General features: G+C 47.2%; 1 protein-coding gene across 4 annotated transcripts in view; it reads left to right on the top strand.

Annotated features, from left to right (window-relative positions):
• CYTH1 (cytohesin 1) overlaps positions 1-20,573 on the top strand; it is a 58,179-nt gene that overhangs the window by 24,207 nt on the left and 13,399 nt on the right. For 3 of the 4 annotated variants that reach the window (XR_009557203.1, XM_035104208.2, XM_035104206.2), the window contains exons 2-8: positions 13,860-13,942; positions 15,783-15,847; positions 17,188-17,254; positions 17,885-18,003; positions 19,186-19,266; positions 19,535-19,647; positions 20,319-20,467. Coding sequence is in view for 3 of the 4 variants with exons in the window: in XM_035104208.2 (XP_034960099.1) it covers positions 13,860-13,942; positions 15,783-15,847; positions 17,188-17,254; positions 17,885-18,003; positions 19,186-19,266; positions 19,535-19,647; positions 20,319-20,467 (677 nt within the window). In the remaining variant the exon portion in view is untranslated. Of the gene's footprint in view, positions 1-7,430; positions 8,188-13,859; positions 13,943-15,782; positions 15,848-17,187; positions 17,255-17,884; positions 18,004-19,185; positions 19,267-19,534; positions 19,648-20,318; positions 20,468-20,573 lie in introns of those variants that run through there. The other variant, XM_035104209.2, reaches the window with a different exon arrangement.

The raw sequence follows: 20,573 nt of genomic DNA, 5'->3' as shown, positions 1-20,573 counted from the left end.
AGAGCAGGCATGGCCAGACTTGGCCCTCCAGCTGTTTTGGGACTACAATTCCAATCATCCCTGACCACTGGTCCTGTATGCTAGGGATGATGAGAGTTGTAGTCCCCAAAACAGCTGGAGGGCCAAGTTTGGCCATGCCTGCCTTAGAGTGACCATGAGCCCTGGGAAATAGTTTCTATGTTAAGCTTGGAGCTCAACATAACTCTGAGCCCATGCAAGCCCAGTCCTAGCGTGGGACTGGATTTGCTCCCTTGTTTTTATTGCAACAGTATCAGTGTTCTTCCAACTTAGTCTTGCGGCTTCTCTCCTATCCAAAACTTTCCCCCTTGGGTAATTCAGTCTGGATTTTTACATCATCAGATAAGGGCTCTTCCAGCAGAGCATGGAATTTTTCATGAAATAGAGCTTTTTTGGTTTCTTAAAGAGTGGGCCACTTATTTGGTGTGGGTGTGGGCTCTAGAAGTGCAAATCAATCAGTCTTGAACAATAACATGCATTTCCTCCTTTGCTGGCCAGCTTACTGATGGCAAAGGGTCTCTGCCTGCAGTGTGGAGCCTGCCTCACTTCTGGCTTAGTTTGCACCTTGATAGCTGCTCTCCGTGTAGCATGGCACTTTAGGACTCCTCTTTCCTCTTGGGGTGCATTTACGTGGTCATGCACACTCTTCCCACGCTGCCTGAAACTGACGTGACCAAGAGACCAGTGTGCACTCAATGATGGGTGAAAGGCAGTGGTCCCAAACTTTGCGACAGTGTCTCTTGCATTAACAGCAGCAGCGCTTTTGTCTCCTCTGCAGTGCAGAGTGAGAATTGAGGATTTGCCCAATATCCATTGAGATTTGTGGTTCTACTGAATCAAGGCACTTAGGAATGACTAGTTTTCTACATTTCATTCACCCTTAAAACAACAACCACAATGCAAATTATAGTCCAGTAAGAAAAGGCCTTTCTTATAATGGGTCTTTTACTGGTCACAGAGTCTGTTTCACAATCTGCAGCAAAGATCCTAACTTGCACTTTCCAAGCCCCTGGCCCTTATTAAATGCTGACTTTTTGCTTTCAAGACCCATGCAAGTTTACCTTGAGCATTGGTTTAAAGAACTCTTTGCATCTAATGCCTCTATAAGTACATTTTTTTGGTGATTATGAATCCCATCAGTTCTCTTTGTTGGAGTTTTTACAGTGATGCTGCCAGCACTGTTTAGTCCTTGGCATTGCAGAAGCTCACCTGAAGCCTACAGATCTGGCACATTTGTTGAGCTGCAAGGTTACCTGTCCATGTGTGATTTGTGGGGCTGCTTAGTGCCACTCAGAATGTGAAACATCTGATGACTTTATATGCTGCCACTGTTTTATACTTCCCACAGAGGATGTAATCTTATTGCCTGAGAATATGGTGTTACTTGCTTGTGGAGCCTTTGAGTGGGATTCATTTAATGAGCCCCATCAGCAGAAGCCCTACACAATAACTTCTGCTTGAGCAATTGGGATTTCCTTCCTTTCCTGCCCCCTTGCCCCCCCCCCCGAAATTGGCTCAGGGGAGCGACAAAACCCCTGGAACAGCACACACGGGGGGGGGGGAGGAGAAGGGGGAATCATTCCACCTGGCAAGCTACAATTCTTGCCCAGATGTTGCATGAGTGGTATTCAATGCTAGCCCTTCTCAGAGTAGACCAGTTACAGTTAATGGGCATGACTAACGTAGGTTTGTTAATTTTAAAGGGTTTACTCTGAGTAGTTGACTTAGTTGAACATAATCCTTTATCTCTGTTAGCAAGGAGCCCAAGTGTAATGTTGGGACAGTGTGGCCATCATGTCATGAAGCTGGTGCTGAGTAGCATCTGTGATTACAGGGAGAAGTGTGTCTGAAGAAGTGTGCACGCACCCGAAAGCTCATACCAAAATAAAAACTTAGTTGGTCTTTAAGGTGCTACTGAAGGAATTTTTTTATTTTACAGGGAGAAGGATATAGATCCATCTCTGCCATGATAGGATTTCTGTGGGTGGAATCTCGCAGCCGCTTACCATGAACCAGTTGCCAAAACACTTGCAGCCAGGCGGCAAATGTGGCACATGGATTCCCTGTGGTGCCTACTATGGGTTTTTTTGTGTGCATAAGGGTGTGTGTGCAACACCCTGTTTCGGTTTTGGAACAAGTTGTCCCTCCTCCTCAGAACATGCTGTGTTGCTTTTGGTGCCAAGCCCATTATCTGCAAGGAGCCACACAGGAATTGTTAGTAAAACACCCTTGCCTTCTGTAGCCAGGGTTGCTGCTTCCTTGCGAGCAAATTTACTATGCAACTTAAAATGGCAGGCTGCAGAACATCCCACTGCATGGATATGTTCCCACAATATGTGTGCCATTTGCAGCCTTCATCTTAATGTCTGCTTAAGCCTTGCTAGGAAGTGAACCTCTCTTCAGCTTTCCAGTAATGGTACCCAGAAATGGAGCACTCATTGAAGGAACCTGCCTTGAGGAGAACATCTGGAGCAAACATACTTACTGGGTGGTGCACTATAGAAAGGGCTTGTCTCCATGCCTTGTGGTGTGCAGTTCTCTCACCCTCACAAGCTCTGCTGTTGTAAGGGATAGATCTTGAGTTTGTGGAGAAGTCATTAATTGACTGCCTTGCCTTGCTTCTTGTTATTCAGAGGATTACTGGCTCTTGTGGCCTTAAATTAGCTTCCCCAACCTGGTGCCATCCAGATCATTTGGACCAGAACTCCCATCAGCCCCAGCCAACATCTGAGTGGGGAAAGCTGCTGGAAATGTACAGGATAACTTGTGGGGTGCCATCTTATCCTTGCTCCCAGTCTGTGATATGAGTTTAACTGCCTTGGCTCCACTGAGTCTTATGGTGTCAAGGCAATAATTTATTATGAGGGACCAGAGTAAGAGCAGGGAGAGAGACAAAGGGTGTCAAGTCAAGCTTCTACCACCCTGCAGGCACCTGATGATGTAACAGGGAGAGTAATCCTAAGGGTTAAATTTCTTGTGCACACATGCAGGAAACTGATGGTATCTGGAATTTCCCATAACCTCAGCCACTGCCTTTAGTACACACGAGGTCACCTGGGATTGGACACTTGGCATTCATGAGTTTTGTTCTATAGTTTCACTTCCTTGGGGCAGGAGAGTTCCCTACCCTCACTTGACTTTGTGTGGATGAGGGGAGAGCATGGAATTTCTGTTGCATGTTTGTTTGCCTTATAAACACATCAGTGTATGTGGTGGTTTACAGAGTACAAGAAGACAAGTCTTTGTCTCAAGGATCCTAAAATAAAAGAGAGAGAGAGAGAGAGGATACAAGAGAAGGGGAGGCAGGGGGTAAACAGGGGAAATAATGTAGAGCTGTACATATCACTTGCTACAGGTTTAACTGCAGCATGCCCACATTAAATACGTTGATTATGGCATTCAAGTTGTGATACAATAAAATGCAATATAAGAAATAAAAGAAGCAATAGAAATGCAGTTAAAAATCATACAGCATCTAGCACAGTGCATCGCAATTGTTACAACAGACAGAAAAATCATTAAGTGGTTCACTGAGACCCTTGGCAATTTCCATTTGATCTTTGAGGGTGGAGAGTAGTGCCAGATTGCCAACTAGGCAGAGTAGGCACCAGCCTATGGGCCCTGCAACAACACATCAAAATAATATTGATTTGATCTTGAAAGAAGATTACAAAAACTTTTTGGGAGAAAATTTGAGAGAGAGCCCCCAATATTTCAACTTCCTAGGAGCCTCCACAGGGTTTAATCTGGCACTGGTATAGAGAAGTTTGGGAACCACTGGACTGCATAACACTGACTGGTGGTGGCTCTCCAGGATTTCAGATAGGAGTCTTTTCCCAGCCTGCTGGAAGATGCCAAGCTTTGAACCTGGGTCCTTCTACATGCAATGCAGTTGTTCTACCACTGAGCCTTGTCTTTTCCTTTGGTGTGCTGGTAAAATACAGTGTTCTCTGTGATGAGCTGCAGGATACAAATGGCTTGCCATGTGGTGAGTTTAAAGGGGCAGCCACAAAACTGCTCTGTGGAATTGGTCACATGTTCATCTTGCTTGTTCTCCACTGTTGCCTGCTGTTGTGGGCTGCCTTGTGGATCTTGCCATGCGTCATTGGAATGACAAAGTGTCATTGACAAGGACACTGGTTCTTGAAGACGCTGTCATATCTAGTTAGCTAAGTTGTATTTATGTAGCCGTGATTTGGGGAGTGGGATGAATCAAACCTTGTTTTCAAGGTTTGTGGGGAGGGATGCCCTTATGTATGCAAGGGGCAGTGGGGAGAGAAGTGCTCATTATGAAGAGGTGGCACCAGGAGGGTCTGTGTGTGCTTTTAAACTTCCCCAATTAGGTTGAAGAGTTTTTGGATTCCAGTCCAAGGCTTCATGGGAGAAATCAAAGGAACAAAAAAACCTTCCGGGGTTCAGAACCTGAATCTGCAACTAGGATTAGGAAAACAAAAAATAAAAAAATTCCTTCCAGTAGCACCTTAGAGACCAACTAAGTTTGTCATAGGTATGAGCTTTCGTGTGCATGCACACTTCTGCACACGAAAGCTCATACCTATGACAAACTCAGTTGGTCTCTAAGGTGCTACTGGAAGGAATTTTTTTATTTTTTGTTTCGACTATGTCAGACCAACACGGCTACCTACCTGTAACTAGGATTAGGAAAGACGTTCAAACAATGCCAGAAGCAGAAGAGACAGATACCTGTATGTAGGTCTGGTGTCACAACAGGGTGGAACCGATCTTGGGAACATAATCTGAATGCATTGCATCTTGGGACAGTTTGCTCTTAGGGCATTTAGGAGGAGGAGAGGCCTTTTGAGAGATTGCTCCACTGAGGTACTCCATACCCATTTGCTGGGGAGTAAGACTTACTGAACTCTGCAGTGTCAATCAATCAAAACCTTTATTGGCATCATCCAGAAACATTCAAAACAAATTGGCCAGTACAATCATGTCGCCATATCATCAGTACAGTCACTTGCCTAAAGGAAGAGGAGGCTGGCAATCTATTTCACCTCTGTGGATCTTCAGGAAGGACAGGGTCCTGTAATGTACTTCGGCGGCAAAAGATCAGATACAGCGGTGCCTCGACTTACGAATTTAATCCGTTCCGAAGGCACCTTTGTAAATCGAAAAATTCGTAAGTCGAAAAACGCCATTGGAAACACGATTTCCCATAGGAATGCATTGGAAACTGAAAAAATAGTAAGTCGAAGCAACCCTATCTAAAAATTCGTAAGTCTAAAAATCCCTATCTAAAACCGCCGCGGTTTTCCCCCGGATGTCGAGACATTCGTAAGCGCACGGCCATTACCCCCATTTGTAAGTAAAAAAATTTGGTTGTCGAGTCGTTCGTAAGTTGAGGTACCACTGTAGAGGAATTTAGCTACTATCTTGGTCAGCTCCTGGTCTCTCCCCTGTAATAGGAGGCGGATAACCTCTATCTCCGAACTCTGCAGTACTTCTGAACACACATTCATAGGTTTGTGCTGTTGCTGTGAGCTTAAGATGATGGAGATTTAGCATCTGCTAGGGAAGCTTGTGCTGAGAGAGCCTGAAGGAGTGCTAGCTTAGAGGCACCAAACCAAGCCTTAGAAGAGGTGGCATAAAAGTGAGGAATGTGTCAGAAGGACCCCTGAGCACTCAGACTTTGCTTGAAGAAGCTCCTCTAGAGGAAGGGTGGGGAAATGGTGACTCTCCAGATGTTGCTGGACTGCAACTCCCTTTGGACCCAGCCAGTCACACATCATTGCTTCTCCATTACTGCTCCAGAGAGTTTGGTCTGAAATGGAGGAGAAAATGGAAAAGTGGAACAAATCTAATGGGACTGTCAGTGCTGAATTCTAATGGGGCTTTCTCAAAGTGGAACTCTATCACTAGTGAGTCTGTAGGGTTGGCTTTCTAGCTCACTAAGCTGCAGGAAAGTACTGAATTTGAAAACACATGGGCAAGTATCAAAGTGCATGGAAGTTATTTTCTTGCAATTAGAATCTGAAGAGTTTAGAACAGCATTCTAAATCTTTTGGGAGCATGTACACCACCCCTGAATGCTCCGCCCCAAAAGCAATTTGCCAGATGCAGTGCTGTCGTTCTCTATTTTGAAAAATGTGGCTTTCAATCTTACTTTGGTGCTATGTTTCCTAGAACGAACAGAATAGGAGTTAATATTTGGCAACTTTTCAAACACACCAACTCCAGGTCAACATGTTGTTGTTGTTGTTGTTTTCTTCCATCACTAAATATAATGCTATATTCTGCATGATCTTCCGAATGAGTACATCAGTCAAAAGTATGGAACTACATATCGGATTCACAAGAAGCTTCTGAAAAGGTTAGCAGAAGCTATGCAAAATCACAAGAAAATAAGCATGTGACTATAGCTAAATATAATGAAGTGGCCATGCATGCGAAACTTTAACAAAAACCAAACTAAAATGCTGCACAGCTGAACCCACATTTGTCTGGGATGAAGGGTCTTCCCCCTTTGTTCTCAACCCCCTCTGAAAAGTCACCCCCCATTTCAATCCCTATGCTTGCAGACTCTCATAAGCAAGGTCAGGACATTAGGGTGTGAAACTTAATTTCTGCAAATTTCAGTGGGGGGGGGGTGTCTCAAAAATATGGTTTTGGGTATGAGGAATTCAAATCTATTTTTGTGATCGGGCAACATTTAGCTTGTTAAGTCTACATTTGATGAAGAAGCACATAAACTGCTTTTGGGAAACCAAATAATTTTAATTTTACCTTATGCAAATGTTAGGTAATGCTTAATAATAATAATCTATATATATATAAAAATGTAAACTGGCTATGTCCGTTGGTTTCCACTTTTCACCGAAACCGCTTGAACGATAGCAATGAAATTTGGACACAACGTCACATGCCACTATGCAAGTGTTCGTAGCTACATGTGGTATATAAATATCACACATGTGCAAGCTAATACCCCATTTTTAGGACCTGAAAAGTCAGCCAGGAGACCCAGTCGAGCATGCTGGGAAAAGAACCAGGTTACAAAACATCACCCTCTAGCGGCAGCTACACTGGTACTGCAGCTGCAAAACCTTCCCTCTCCACAGCACCTTGGCTCGCCTTTACAGACTAGGCCAAATGGAAGTGGGGACTCGCCTGGGTGGGGGTTAGGGGAAGGAGGGGGCAGGATACGTCATGGATCGGGACAGGGTGGGGGGAATCACAGGGATGACCCGGGGTGGGGGGAGGAGGGGACGGGATACGTCATGGATCGGGACAGGGTGGGGGGAATCACAGGGATGAGTCACAGCAACGCATGGCCGGGCCAGCTAGTATTATATAATATTATTAGTGATATTAATATTATTACCGGTACTTGCAATCATTTTAATGATTTTTACGCAGTTTTACCTTGATTTATAGGATATTAAGATCAAATTTCACCATGCCATGGGTAAAAGCTGAATTCTCCAATATTTAAGTCTGTGGTATCAGAAGCCTCTCTCTGTGTGTGTGTGCCTAAGGTCTGTGTTTCACAAGATTAAACACCTATTCAGCTGCATTAAACTATGAGAGTGTGCGTGTTGTGATGCAGGAGTGCTGCCTTTGTTTCTGGCATGCTTGACAATGAGAGGAGCAACAAATTGCTTCTGAGTGAGGCACCGAAAATAACATATGTGTGGCTGCAACTTCTGCATCTGTTTTAGGGTCCTGAGAAGACGAGAAAGGCAGTAAGGGAAAAAGACGCATCTCCCTTAGAGACTGAACAGCATTTCCTCCTTGAGCATGTAATTCTGCTAGAAACTCGTAATATCAGACCCAGGTGTGTGTGTGTGTGTGTGTGTGTGTGTGTGTAAAACTGCTTCTGAAAGAACCAGCATGTCCGATACTCATATTTCCATGTATTTGCTGCTTGCTCCCACTTTGTGTGCCAATGTCCTGCACACATGCCCTCCCTGTGCTGCAGCCTGGAAAGGCAGGGGTTAATCTCCAGGCCTCGGCAGGTGGGCGGTTCCAAAGCTGTCATCCTCCATGGAAGGCAGCACTAGCAGAGGAGCTCAGCTGAGCAGAATGAGAGGAGGCCGAGACACAGCCCCTTCTCCTTGACAGGGCTGGGCTCCCCAGCACATGGGCTACTAGCGCACTGATGGTTCGTCTCAGGGCTTACTTTGACAGTGGGCAGAAAGAGCTGGGGTAAGTCTCCCCCCTCTCCTCTCCCTCTCTCACCCTGTGTATTATGTTTGCAAAGGGGAATTCTCTGCTCCTGTTTGGCCCCCTGTCTTGTGTGCTGCTTGGTCCCTCATGGCTGCATTTGGTGCCATGTGCCAATGTCTTTTCCATGCTGAGCACCATGTCCCTGGCCTTTCTGTCATAGCCATGCCTGGTGCTGCACTCCTTTCTGCCCCATCCAGCAGCATGCTGTGCTTCCCCTGCCTGCCTGTTTTCTGGCTCCCCAGCAGATTATGCCAGGCATGGAGGGGAGGGGGAAGGCACTGTGTGTTGTTGCTCCTGCCTTCCTTTGGGACCATGTTTATGTGCGGACTGGATTTTCCCAAAGTGTCTGCAGGAGAGGAGGGAAGAGAGTGCTTTCACCAGGGTGGGAATGTCATGTTTCTGCTCCGGGGCTGTTTAAGTTAAGGGCGCCTAACTGAAAGGTGTACAGAAGTGGCTGATATTGGGTGGGGGTAGATACCACCACCACCCTCATGGGCTGCCATTGCCCTGCTCAGAGAGTAGACAGGCACTAAGAAAGGGGAAAGGCTGCTTAGAGTGGTGGCTGTCAAAGGGGGCAATCTATGTTGCAGCCAACCAAGAGTGTGAATTGGTGGGTGGGCATTAAGAGCCCAAGGGAGTCAAGCAGCCGGTGGGCCTGGAAAAAAAGAAGAAATTAGAAGCTCAAGCTTCTAATTTTTTGGGTGGGGTGAGGAGGGGAGGAAGAGGGGGAGTTGGCCCTGAAAGAGCACACAAATGAGAAGGATAGAAGTAACCCACTAACATCCTTGTCTTAGAATAATGTTAGTGTGATTCTGCTTTCTGTTTCCTGTTTCAAAACATCCTCCTGTATATGCTTTGGTAGGGGGTGTAGAGGACAGCATTGTCTCTGGGAGTTGAGTAGGACTCCCATTGGGGCTGACATATAGGGCAGGAGGTTCCTTCAAACTAGGGTTTCCCTTTCTTGCAGACCAAAGCTCTGTTCAGACTGAGCGCAGATGCATTTGACCCACAACAGCATTGGATGAAAGCAAAGCAGGCCATTTAATAAAATATATAAAATAAACACAATTCACACTAAAAGTATGTTTTGAGAATTTTGCACCAGTCTTTGCTTGTTTTCCTCTTCTCCATCCCGCTGCGCTCCCCCTTCCCTTCTTTCCTTTAGCACCATGCCTTTTTAGACTGTAAGCTGGATGGCAGGGACTGTGTTGCTTTTATTGATTTGTAAGTCACTCTGGGAACATTTCCAGCCAAAGAATGGGTTACAAATGCTTTGAATGAATTGTTAAAAAATGTTTTTCTTTTTGATAGCTTCAGGTGTTGGAGCCCCTATTGCTTGGTCCTCTGGGAAGAGAGTAAGTGGTAGGGGTTAGAGCAGTCAGGGTTTGTGCTGATGGGTGATTCTCTGGATAAATCATTGCACTACCCCTCCGGCTGATTGGAAGTCGTTTACTCAAGTATTTTGCTTGGACTAAGCCCAGAGTGCCTTTGCTTATTAGTGTTTCTCTATACTTATGGAGGCACATAAATAGACACACGCCCCAGCCCCTCCTTCATAACATCTTCTCCTAATTACCAGCCCCACTGTTTATCTGCAGCACTGACTTAGCTGGAGTTGGGACTCAGGTCAATTGACCAGTCAGATACCAGTCAATTGACTGCCTATTATTTGACTGTGGTCAAATGATCTATGAAATAAAGAAGGCCCATGTGAATGTGGCAGTCAGCTGCTTTATTGCATGTTGATAGCAATAGCCAGAACAAGGGTCGCTTACACACTTTCTCCTCCCAATTAAGCCAAAAGGCCCAGCCTTTTCCGTTGACAAAACCAATTGCCGGCATCTTTGAACAGGGACATACAGAGTTCAGGAGGCAACGTGGAGCCAATAATGCAGAAAAGAGGCATGGGCCAGTGGAGGGTGTGTGTGGAGAACACATTGACATTTGTAGCATTTCACCTCTGTGGGTTTTTGCCTGTTTATAAGGCTGTCGTGATGGCTCTTCTTGCCATCCATCTTGCTAATGCAACCTTTTATGAGAAACCTGTTTCTGTAACCAACGAGCCAGGGTTTGGATGGCTCCACTGGAGTCATTGCAGGGCCGTGGGCCTAGAATTGCCAACTCGACAGGATATGACATAGGAGGGCCAGCTGCGCTTGTGGCAGAGTACATGCGCTGTGATTCAGAATGCCTGCGCACCAAAGAGGACCGTGGAGATGCTGGACATTGTTCCATGGGGTGCACTCCGCTTGTTTACTCCTTGGTCTCTCGGATCTCATGCAGACCAGTTGTCCTCCCTAGAATGTCGCCTGCACTTCCCCCTCTCATGTAGTCATTCAACAATAAGCCTTATCATCTAGTCTGGTGGGGGAGGAGCAAGCTGAAGCCACTGGTTTCCGTCAGTAGAGCATGAAACTCTTAATCTCAGAGTTGTGGCTTTGAGCCCCACATTGGGCAAAAAAGATTCCTTCATTGCAGGGGGTTGGACTAGATAACCCTTGTGGTCCTTTCCAACTCCACAATTCTGTGAAAACATTGTATGGGATGCTACATTTCAGACTCCAGGCATTTCTTCCCCAAAGGATAGGTGCTCTGGGGGAGTGCACTTTTCCATTCACAAAAGGAAGGGCAGACCTCTGGGAGTGAATTCTGCACATATTTAGGGGCTCCCAGCCCTTAGGTGCTGGGTTTTTTGGAAACAAGATAACGACGAGTATCCAGGAGTAAGGTCTACCAGCACATTCACTGTACTTGCTGTTGGAAAGAGGGGCCCTCTGTGAGATCTTGCGCTTTGCTTTTGTTAAGCTTCTGAGAGAGCACAGTAGTTTTTGGAGATTGGTATATTTCTCTCCACTCCAGTTAGTGCCATTCAATTAATGCATTATATAACTACCGGTACTTAGTTGAATGCTGAATTTCAGCTTTAAGTCTCCCAGAGCTCCTGCTCTGGGCCCACCTGCCCTGCCTGTTGGAAGGCGGGGAGGCACTGCCTCTTTAAGAGCTACCTCCTTTGTATGCTGCGGCTGCAGTATCTTGGCTTTGGGCTCCTGCCCTCGTGTCCAACTGCAAAGCAATGAAAAGGCACTTCCCTTGTTCTGGCTTCTCTGTTCCAGCAGCCACACAATGGAGCCTTGTTGTGTCAGGAACTCTGATCTCTTTGAAATAGCCCTCAAAGCTGGAGCCCAGCTCCCCACCCCAGCTACGGGTCTGTGCTCCCTGTTAAGGACAGGGACCCCGCTGCTCTCCATACACCTTTCATAAGGCAAGGGAGCACCACCATGTTCTGCCCCTGACTGTCTGGGTAGACGTTCCCCACTGGGCAACTGCAGTAGTATGGTCAGGATGGTGGAACCTGCCTTCTGTTCCTCCGTTGACCTCTGGGCTTGGTCCTGCCTCTCCCCATCTCAAAGCAGCTGAATCAGCAATGCTCCCAGCAGGGTCAAACCGAGACACTCCCCTTGCCCGCAGAGACTAGAATGTGATGCCTGGAGCATTGCTTGAATTCCTCCAGTGGTATTTGGGAAATGTCTGTCTCATGCTGCGAGCTGCAGATGTGAGAATCCACTGTATGTTATGCCGCACAGATGCAAGACAGAGTTCTGGGGTGGATCATTACCTTCATGTGCTGTGTCCTGCCTCTCTTTCTGGGGTGCTCAACAAGAGTCTTTTTGCCAGGAAGCCACAGCCAACGTGGCCTTCTTAAGTGCTTCTATTTTTGTTTGGGCTCACACATGAGAAAGGAGGAGAGCTGGCCTGTGGTCTGAGGCCTGCAGCTTCAAGTCACCTTTGTGCAGTGCTCTGCGTGTATCCTAGCACTGTTTCAGAGGGGTCATTTGGACAGTGGCAAAAACAGAAATGTAGCCTTGAATGACTGCAGTGGGTTTAGTGGGCCATCTCTTGGAAGTATGACATTGCTGTGTATGTATGATGGCAAATTTTGCCCCCGTTGCCTGATGCTTGTGGCAGCACACCTACATCCTTAATTTACTAAGGAGGATCAAGATTGCCTTAGATCAGGCATCCCCAAACTTCGGCCCTCCAGATGTTTTGGACTACAATTCCCATCTTCCCCGACCACTGGTCCTGTTAGCTAGGGATCATGGGAGTTGTAGGCCAAAACATCTGGAGGGCCGCAGTTTGGGGATGCCTGCCTTAGATCCTTCCTTATGGTGGTGGTGGTGGTGCTTAATAGGAGAAGCCTTGGGAAGAATTCAACATAGCATTCAGTGATGTATGCGTCAGTGGAACAAGGTCCACTGCTGCAGTAGGACTTTTCTACCCACCCCTCCCCAAACCTGTTCATGTGTTGCAGGCAGAGAAGAGGGGAGGAAGTCCTACAGGAGAAGACTTGCAACAATTTAATCTTGCCTTTCATGTCATTGGCAATAAACAGCCTGGTTTGGGGGAGCTTAGCTTTCCAAAAATGTTTGCTTAAGCATCGATTCCTGAATCTTGAGACTGGGTTGTAGGTTGGCAAGATTCAATGTGTGAGAGACATCTGTGTCTTTTTTTAATGGCTACCTAGAAGGAAGAGTTTCTGGTTTGCACATAATGCTAAGCCATGGTTTGCTTAACAATCCACATGTTAACCAGAGGTTGCCCCACAGAGAATCAAACTAACCATGGCTTGTTACTCTATAGTCAGTTTTGTTTTCCAGCTGTTCTTGCCTCCTTTCTTTGTAGCTTCATCAGTGTCTAGGGTGGGCTGGCCAAGCAAACCACAGTTAAGGAAGGGTGCTGGGTTCACATGTAACACCAAGCCATATTTAAAATAAACCAGGCTTCATAAGCCAGCAACAAACCATGGCTTTCCATGTTTTAGAATGTTGCTTCTATCTTGTGAGTCCTGCAGTTGCCTTGACCTTCACAATGACCTTTATTTATATATGTTTCTGTGGCTTTCCCTTCCCAGAAATAATGTCTTCCTCTCTGTTGTTCAAAGTAGGATCTAATTGTGTTCAATGGAGCTTTGACAGCTAGTGATCAAACACAGGTCTCTCTAACCTAATATGCAGAAATCAGTGCAGCAATTCTGTGCTTGGTGATTTTGGAGTGGAGTGGGAAAGAAATGATTTGTGGGAAGTTGATGCTACTCACTGTTGAAGCAAAGCAGTTTCTGACTTGTCTGACTGCTATGTTCTCAGTTACCAAAAGGATCCATCTCATCTAGCATTCTGTGTCCAACACTATCCAGCCAGAAGCTTCTGGGAAATGCACAAGCAAGGCATCATGTAAAACACATAGCCTGTTTGCTCCCAGAATCTAACAGATACACACTGTATCTAACAATGGTGGCCCCATTGGCTTGTCATAGCAAATATTGGTTTGCTGTTCCAGCCTCATAAATTGGACTATTTCTCCCCTCCAAAAAAACCCAGCACCACCATCAACCCATATCAGCAAGTGGTCATCACACATATTGTGCTGATGAATGCCATATAGTGGAATCAACAGTGGAATGAATAAAATGTGTACGCTAGGTCATATGTTGCATACCCCAAGGGTTTATTGCATGTTCTGGTTACAGCAAGCAGTTCTGGGTGCGATTGTGACTGCTGCGTCAGTCTCCCTGGCCTGCCAGGAGAACATCATATCCTTGTTGAGATCCACCCATTGTAAGCAACTCTCTCTTTGTCTCTTTACCCTGGCAGTGCCCAGCGACCTGACCCCTGAGGAGTGTCAAGAACTTGAAAACATCCGCCGACGCAAGCAGGAGCTGCTGGCAGATATACAGGTATGTGGGGGGATAGGGGTGTGGTGTGCAGGGTGCAGGAGGGCATGCTGAAGGTCCCAGGTTCAGTCTCTGGCATCTGCAGGCAGGGCTGCGAAATTCCCTACCGGTCAGTATAGACAATATTGGAATTGGATGGACCAGTGATTTTGACTGGGTCTAACGCAGCTTCCTAAGATGTGATCAAGTAATTGCTGGATTAATGGGGTTTGTATGTATGGCACAAGACGGACACAATGCTTCCTACCAGTTCCCATTCCAAGGAAGGGTTGGTGGCTGTTTTGTAGCTTCCAGACTTTGTGCCTCTGTGTGTCCTTGCTTTCCCTCCTCCACCTCCTCTTTTTTGGGGCTTAACTGTTTTCAGTGCCATGACTTGGCCCTGGAAATATGACACACACAAAAATAGAATGCCTTTGAGCACATGTAGACTTACTTTACCTTCATCCTGAGTAACCACAGTGGAAACTCCCCCCCCCCAAAACACACACACATCTTGGGTTAGCAGCAAGTGGTTCTTTGTGGGCACGAAACCCTTGGCATTTCTTTCTTTGGATATTAAGTGCATGGCTATTCCTGCTCCTGTTCCCTCAGAGGATTCTGTGCACAGCAGCCCTGAGGCTGTGCACAGCAGGTGTGTTGGGCAAACGTCACTGCAGATCAGCAGCCAGGCACAGTTCTGGCCACCCCAGCAGGGGTTGGGGGTGAGAAATGACTTGGGGGTGGGGTCTGATTATCCAGTGCTGCTTCCATGTCGAAGCATCAAGTTAGTGGGGAGGGGCATCTCCACCCGCCTCTAGCCTTGACCTGTCAGGTTGATGTACCTTATGGACATGACAAGGTAGAAGGAAGGTTGCGGATATAAGATTCTATGTCAACCAGCCCCACCTCCCAGTCAACCTGTTCCATCTTTCCCATATAAGGAAAGATGCTGTAACTAGCCAGTATTGGTGTAGACCAGACATCCCCAAACTTCGGCCCTCCAGATGTTTTGGACTACAATTCCCATATTCCCTGACCACTGGTCCTGTTAGCTAGGGATCATGGGAGTTGTAGGCCAAAACATCTGGAGGGCCGCAGTTTGGGGATGCCTGGTGTAGACCTTTAAGAAGATTGGGGTGCGCCTTCCAAAGTGATGCCGGGAGAACATCCTCTTCCCTGCGTCCCACTCCTTCCATGCCCTCAGAGGCAGCAAGGCCTACCCTTTGCTTGACTCTGACATGGGCTGCCTGTTCCTGTGGCAACTTGCTCATGGGTACCAGGCTTGGCAGGGCTGCTCATCAGTTCTATCAGCAATAAATAAGGCAGTAGGAGAGGCTAATCACTGCCATATGCTGGACACTTCCTAATGAGATTAGCCCAGTAATTGTGTTAGCCCCAGGGGCTCGCTCTTCTTCCTTCCTTCCTAGAGCTCAGCATGCTGATGCCTCCCACAGATTGGCATCCATAGCCCAGCCTACCTCTGAGCCAAGTCAGGCAGACAGGCAGGCTTCTCTCTGGTCTTCATTTCCCAGGGCAGTGGGTGCCTGCAGCTGGCTTAAGCTGTATCTGATGAGTCTCCGAAGAAGGGAACAGGGTTTCCCCTTACGCAGGAAGGGAGAGGTTCTGTTGTTGAACCCTTGAGCTTCTACCTTGCAGGCTCTTGGATTTTTGTGGAGAAGTCTTTCCTCTGCTCTCTATGCATCCTCCCTCTGCCCAACCCAACTGATCCTCAAACCTAGATTAATGAGCATGGGCAAAGGCATAAGAGGACAGAGAAAGCTGGAGTAATAATTCCCCAAAAGCTCCCCCCCAAGAGCCCCACTTGATGGTGTGCTCATTCCCCTGCCTTTCTTCTCCTCTGCAGCGTCTGAAAGATGAGATAGCAGAGGTCACTAATGAAATCGAGAACCTGGGCTCTACAGAAGAGAGGTGAGTGGCGCTTGTGCTGGAGGAATGGGGAAGGCGATATTTTGGGGGGCTTTCTGAGAAAAGAAATAGGGAGAAATAAAGCAAGCAGAAACCTGCACGGCAGAGCTGGCATGAATTCTAACTTGAATGGATATTCAGGGTCAAATCGGCCCACTGAAAACAGAAGAGAACCCCTTCTACCAGGAGCAATACTTGAACGTCAGTCCAGATAACATTGCACATTTCATGCTGTGGATAAAACAATATCTAAAGGCAAACAAGAGTTTAAACTTGAAGAATAACTCCAAAGACTTATCGGAGACCCATTCAGATGCCCAGTAAAAATAGATTTGCCTATTTTGCTGACTTCAGTTGTCTGAGGAATGGAATTCCCTTGGTCTGGATTCCATCACACTTGTGTTGAGAATTGACATTTTAATCCCGGCTCTGTTCATGTAGAGCAGCTTTGCTTACAATTGAGGCATATATGCTGAGCCTCTAGCCTGTCAAAAAGAAGATCATGCTGATCTATTGAGAAGAATGAGGTGACAGTGGGGTGTGTGTGTGTGTGTGTGTGTGTGTGTGTGTGTGTGTGTTTTCTGGCTGGCTGGTTGTAATGTTCAGTCTCTTTAAGTAACCATGTGGAACGAAAATCTCCCAGGCTACTGTTTTGCCTTAAATATCATCAGGGATCTCTGGCCTGGCCTGTTCCGCTAAAGGCTCTAGGTTTTGTCTTGCCCACAGTCGTCCCATCCCCCCCCAAAAAATTCCTCTCTTCTAGGACTGGTCTCACTTCCCCATCTGGCAGCAGGTTCCTTGTCTCAGGTAGTTAACTCTGAACTGAGGCAGATGGAGTCACCAACAGATTAGGTGGCCCAAATTGTCAATGGAAACTGACATGTGACGTCTCTTTCAATCACTCAGTGTGGCTTCCTTTGCCCAAGCCTGCGGACTCCAGGCCCTTGTCATGTAGGGCATCCCAGGAGGCCTCCTCCTCTTCCACAGTATATGGTCTAGAAACCAGTCTGCTAGTATGCCAGTTCCCTGCTGTAGGCTCCATTTTAGTGCTGGGAAGACATCCAAGTTCCACCCAAACTTAGCTGGGGTGGCAAGAGGTCTTCATTATTTCTTGGGGTGGAGAATGTATTTCCTTGTGTTTAGAAACTTAGGCTTGCCGTTAGTAAGGGGGGGGGGTTGTGCATGTGTGATGCACCCTGTCAGACAACGAAAAGTGCCTGATTTCCTAGCCTGCCTCATATCTATGACTAAGATGTAGGCAGGTGGAGCATTGATGAAGTGGCACAGCCCCATGCTGCTCCTTGGTGGGGGTGTCTCTAACCCAAATCTTTTGTGCCTTCTAGGAAAACCATGCAGAGGAACAAGCAGGTGGCGATGGGCAGGAAGAAGTTCAACATGGACCCTAAGAAGGTAACCAACACTTCTTTACTATGGAGCTGGCAACAGGTGTGGTCCAGGGACCACCACAAGGTCCCTCATTGCAGGCAAACTGGCTACTGTCATCTGTGGTTACTCTGCTTGTGTGTGTCTCTCACCATCTGCCTTGTTCTCTTTCCACAACATTATTTGTGTGAACTGTTCTTGAGCAATTCCTTCCTGTTCAGGAATTCTTGGGAAGCAAGTGCCCAAGATCTGTTGTTTCCCTGTTCCACCCTAAAGGAGAGCTCTAAGGTGGGGGGTGTTCCTTAGCAGCAGAGCTCACCGGAACGTGACTTGTGGACTTGGCATGGTGTTGGGATACTCGGGTCTCAGGGTGACTGATCCTGGCAAATGGCTAGAAATGCCCAAACAGGCACATGTGCTCCTAGGGAAGGTGGAACTAGTTGCGGGCCAGGAAGCCACTGGTGCAAATCTCACATCAGCCACAAAACCCATTAAATGGTCTTAGGCAAGCCACTATTTTGCATGAGACACAGCTTGACCATTTCAAATTTACTATCTGCATTCTGTGCATTATTGGAGGTGTTTGGGGTTCCTGTACCTGCGTGTCCTGTGCAGGGGCAAATGCAGAGAGACACCCTCTTCTTTCTGTGCTTTCAGGGCATCCAGTTCCTGATAGAGAACGACCTCTTGAAGAACACCCGCGATGACATTGCCCAGTTCCTCTACAAAGGGGAAGGGCTCAACAAGACAGCCATTGGCGACTACTTGGGTGAAAGGTAATGGGAGAAGGGAGCTTTGGGGCTTGGTCTTCCTTTATAGCCACTACCATAATGGACTTTGGTTCCTATCTCTCATGGGCATTCAAGAAACGGGAAAAGAACTTGGGGTCCCAAGAGATCTCTTGCCAGTGCCCCATTGTTTCGAGTTTCCCATGTGGACTAGCTGAACAGGAGTTCATAGTCAGGACCTTGTAGCATCCTTGGCTAATTGGAGGGTTTCTGTGACCTGACCCAAGCTTTGCTTACCTAGTTGAAGGGGACAGCTGAGGAATGCCAACTGAAATTGTGACTATTTCAACTGTGTGGGACTTCAGAATCGCTCTCGCTGCAGCTGGCCAGTACTGGGTACTTCAGCACTGCATAACACCTAAAGCCTTGAAATAACTTGCCTGTACTCTGAAGCTTCTTGGAAGACTTCTGGTAACTCCTTAAGAATAGACACCAGGCCATCTTCAAGGCCCAGAATTGACTGAACACTGAATATTTTGCATGCATGCAGAAGGTCCAGTTCCTGGCATCTCCAGTTAAAATGATCCAGGATCGGGTAGCAATTAAAATGATGGGGGGTTGGGTAGCAAGTCATGACAGAGAACCTTCTCTACATGTCTTTCCTTAGAGAAAGACTGCCTGTCAGAATAGACCACGGGTTCCCAAACTCTGGTGCATATAGACCACCAGAGGTCCGCAAACTTCATCCAGGTGTTTCTGTGGATTTGTAGTTGAAGATGGGAGGTGGCAACTCCATGGCATCAAACATTCATAATTGATTTTTAATTGCATTTTTATTGCTTCCTCTATTTCTTATATTGTGTTTCGATTTTAATTCTGTGGACACAATAAAATACAATACATAAGAAATAAAAGGAGTAATAAAACACAATTTAAAAACATACCCTGTCTAGCATGGCACATTGCAACAGCCAGAAAAATCATTAAGCGGTCTGCCCAGACTATCCGGTAGTCCATGCTGGGATGGGGAAATGTGGGAACCACTGGAACAGACAATATTGGACTAGATGGAGAGAGAGTCCCACCTGGGATAAGGCACCTTCCTATGATCCAGGCCAGGGCAGGAGGAGAGCCCAGTTCTTGGCAGCAGCAGCAGGGGTTTGGCAGCTGTATGGGATAGGTGAGTTTGGTCGCTCTCACATGTTCCCCTATTCTTTTGCCTCCTTGCAGAGATGATTTCAATATCCAGGTGTTGCACTCATTCGTGGAGCTGCATGAGTTTACAGACCTCAACCTTGTCCAGGCACTGCGGTGAGTGGCAGCAGGATGTTTGTGAGTGAATCAGAGGTGTGTCATTTTTCTCTCTTCCTGCACGGAAAAGGCAAGAAGAGGACACGCATGGCCTATGGGGCTCCCTAGGAAAGTGCAGTGGTTTGCAGTGCACGCACAGAGGGAAATATGTGACTTGGAAGTCTCTGGCACATCACACAGCCCTTCTACCGAGGAATGTTACTTCTGTGGCAGCTTCGCTCACAGCCCTACTCAGCTGAGCTGACTTAAGTGCTCGTTTCCCCCGCAGGCAGTTCCTTTGGAGCTTCCGGTTGCCGGGCGAAGCACAAAAGATTGATCGGATGATGGAAGCCTTTGCACAACGGTACTGTCAATGCAACCCCGGTGTCTTCCAATCAACAGGTATGCACAAATCGACAAGCTGAACTCTGCAGGCAGCAAGGGTTTGGGATGCAGTTTTCCCTGGAGCGGAGCATCCTCAGAGAGTTCTCGGTTGGGTGCCTTCTGGCTCCCACTGCCAGATTTTCAAGTTTTGTTGCTTGGGAGTGGAGAAGGGCTGGCCATTGGGCTGCACAAAGTTCTGTCCCATAGTTTAAAGTGTGGATTTTGCTCCCACAAGATGGAGTAATGACCACCAACTTTGGATGGCTTGGAAAGACCCAGTTCACAGATACAAGGCTATCAGTGGCTATTAGCTGTGGTGGCTGTGTTCTCTTTCCACTGTCAGAGGAAGAATGCCTCTGAAAAGTAGTTCCTGGGAATCACAAGTGGGGAGAGGGCTTTTGAGCTTGTGTTTTGCTTGTGGGCATTCTGCAGGCATTTGGTTGACTACTCTGAGAACAGGATGCTGGACTAGATGGGCCTTTGGTCTGATCCAGCAGCACTCCCCGTCCAGCCACCCACCCACCCACTCCAAGATAGCAAACAACCCAATACAGAGCATGCATCCTGGGACTTGAGGACACTTTCTAGGCTACCCAATTGTCTCTGAGTTTGTGCCTTGGTAATGGAGGGAGCCAAAGGGCAGCCCCTTTCTGTGCTTGATCTATCCTTCACACCTCTCTCCACCCCAGATACCTGTTATGTGCTCTCGTTTGCCATCATCATGCTCAACACCAGTCTTCATAATCCCAACGTTAAGGACAAGCCGACAGTGGAGCGCTTCATTGCCATGAATCGTGGCATCAATGATGGCGGGGACCTGCCCGAGGAGCTACTTAGGGTGAGCTTTGTGGAAAGGGAATGGAAGTAGTGTTCAAAAATCACAGGACTGCGATAAGGGACATGGGGGTGGCGGGTCATCGGAATATTGGAAGTTGCCTTTGTAC

This window comes from Zootoca vivipara, chromosome 2 (genome assembly GCF_963506605.1).
Source record: "Zootoca vivipara chromosome 2, rZooViv1.1, whole genome shotgun sequence".
NCBI classification, from domain to species: domain Eukaryota; kingdom Metazoa; phylum Chordata; class Lepidosauria; order Squamata; family Lacertidae; genus Zootoca; species Zootoca vivipara.
The sequence above is the reverse complement of the archived record's forward strand: the minus strand, read 5'-3'. Positions and strand labels throughout refer to the sequence as shown.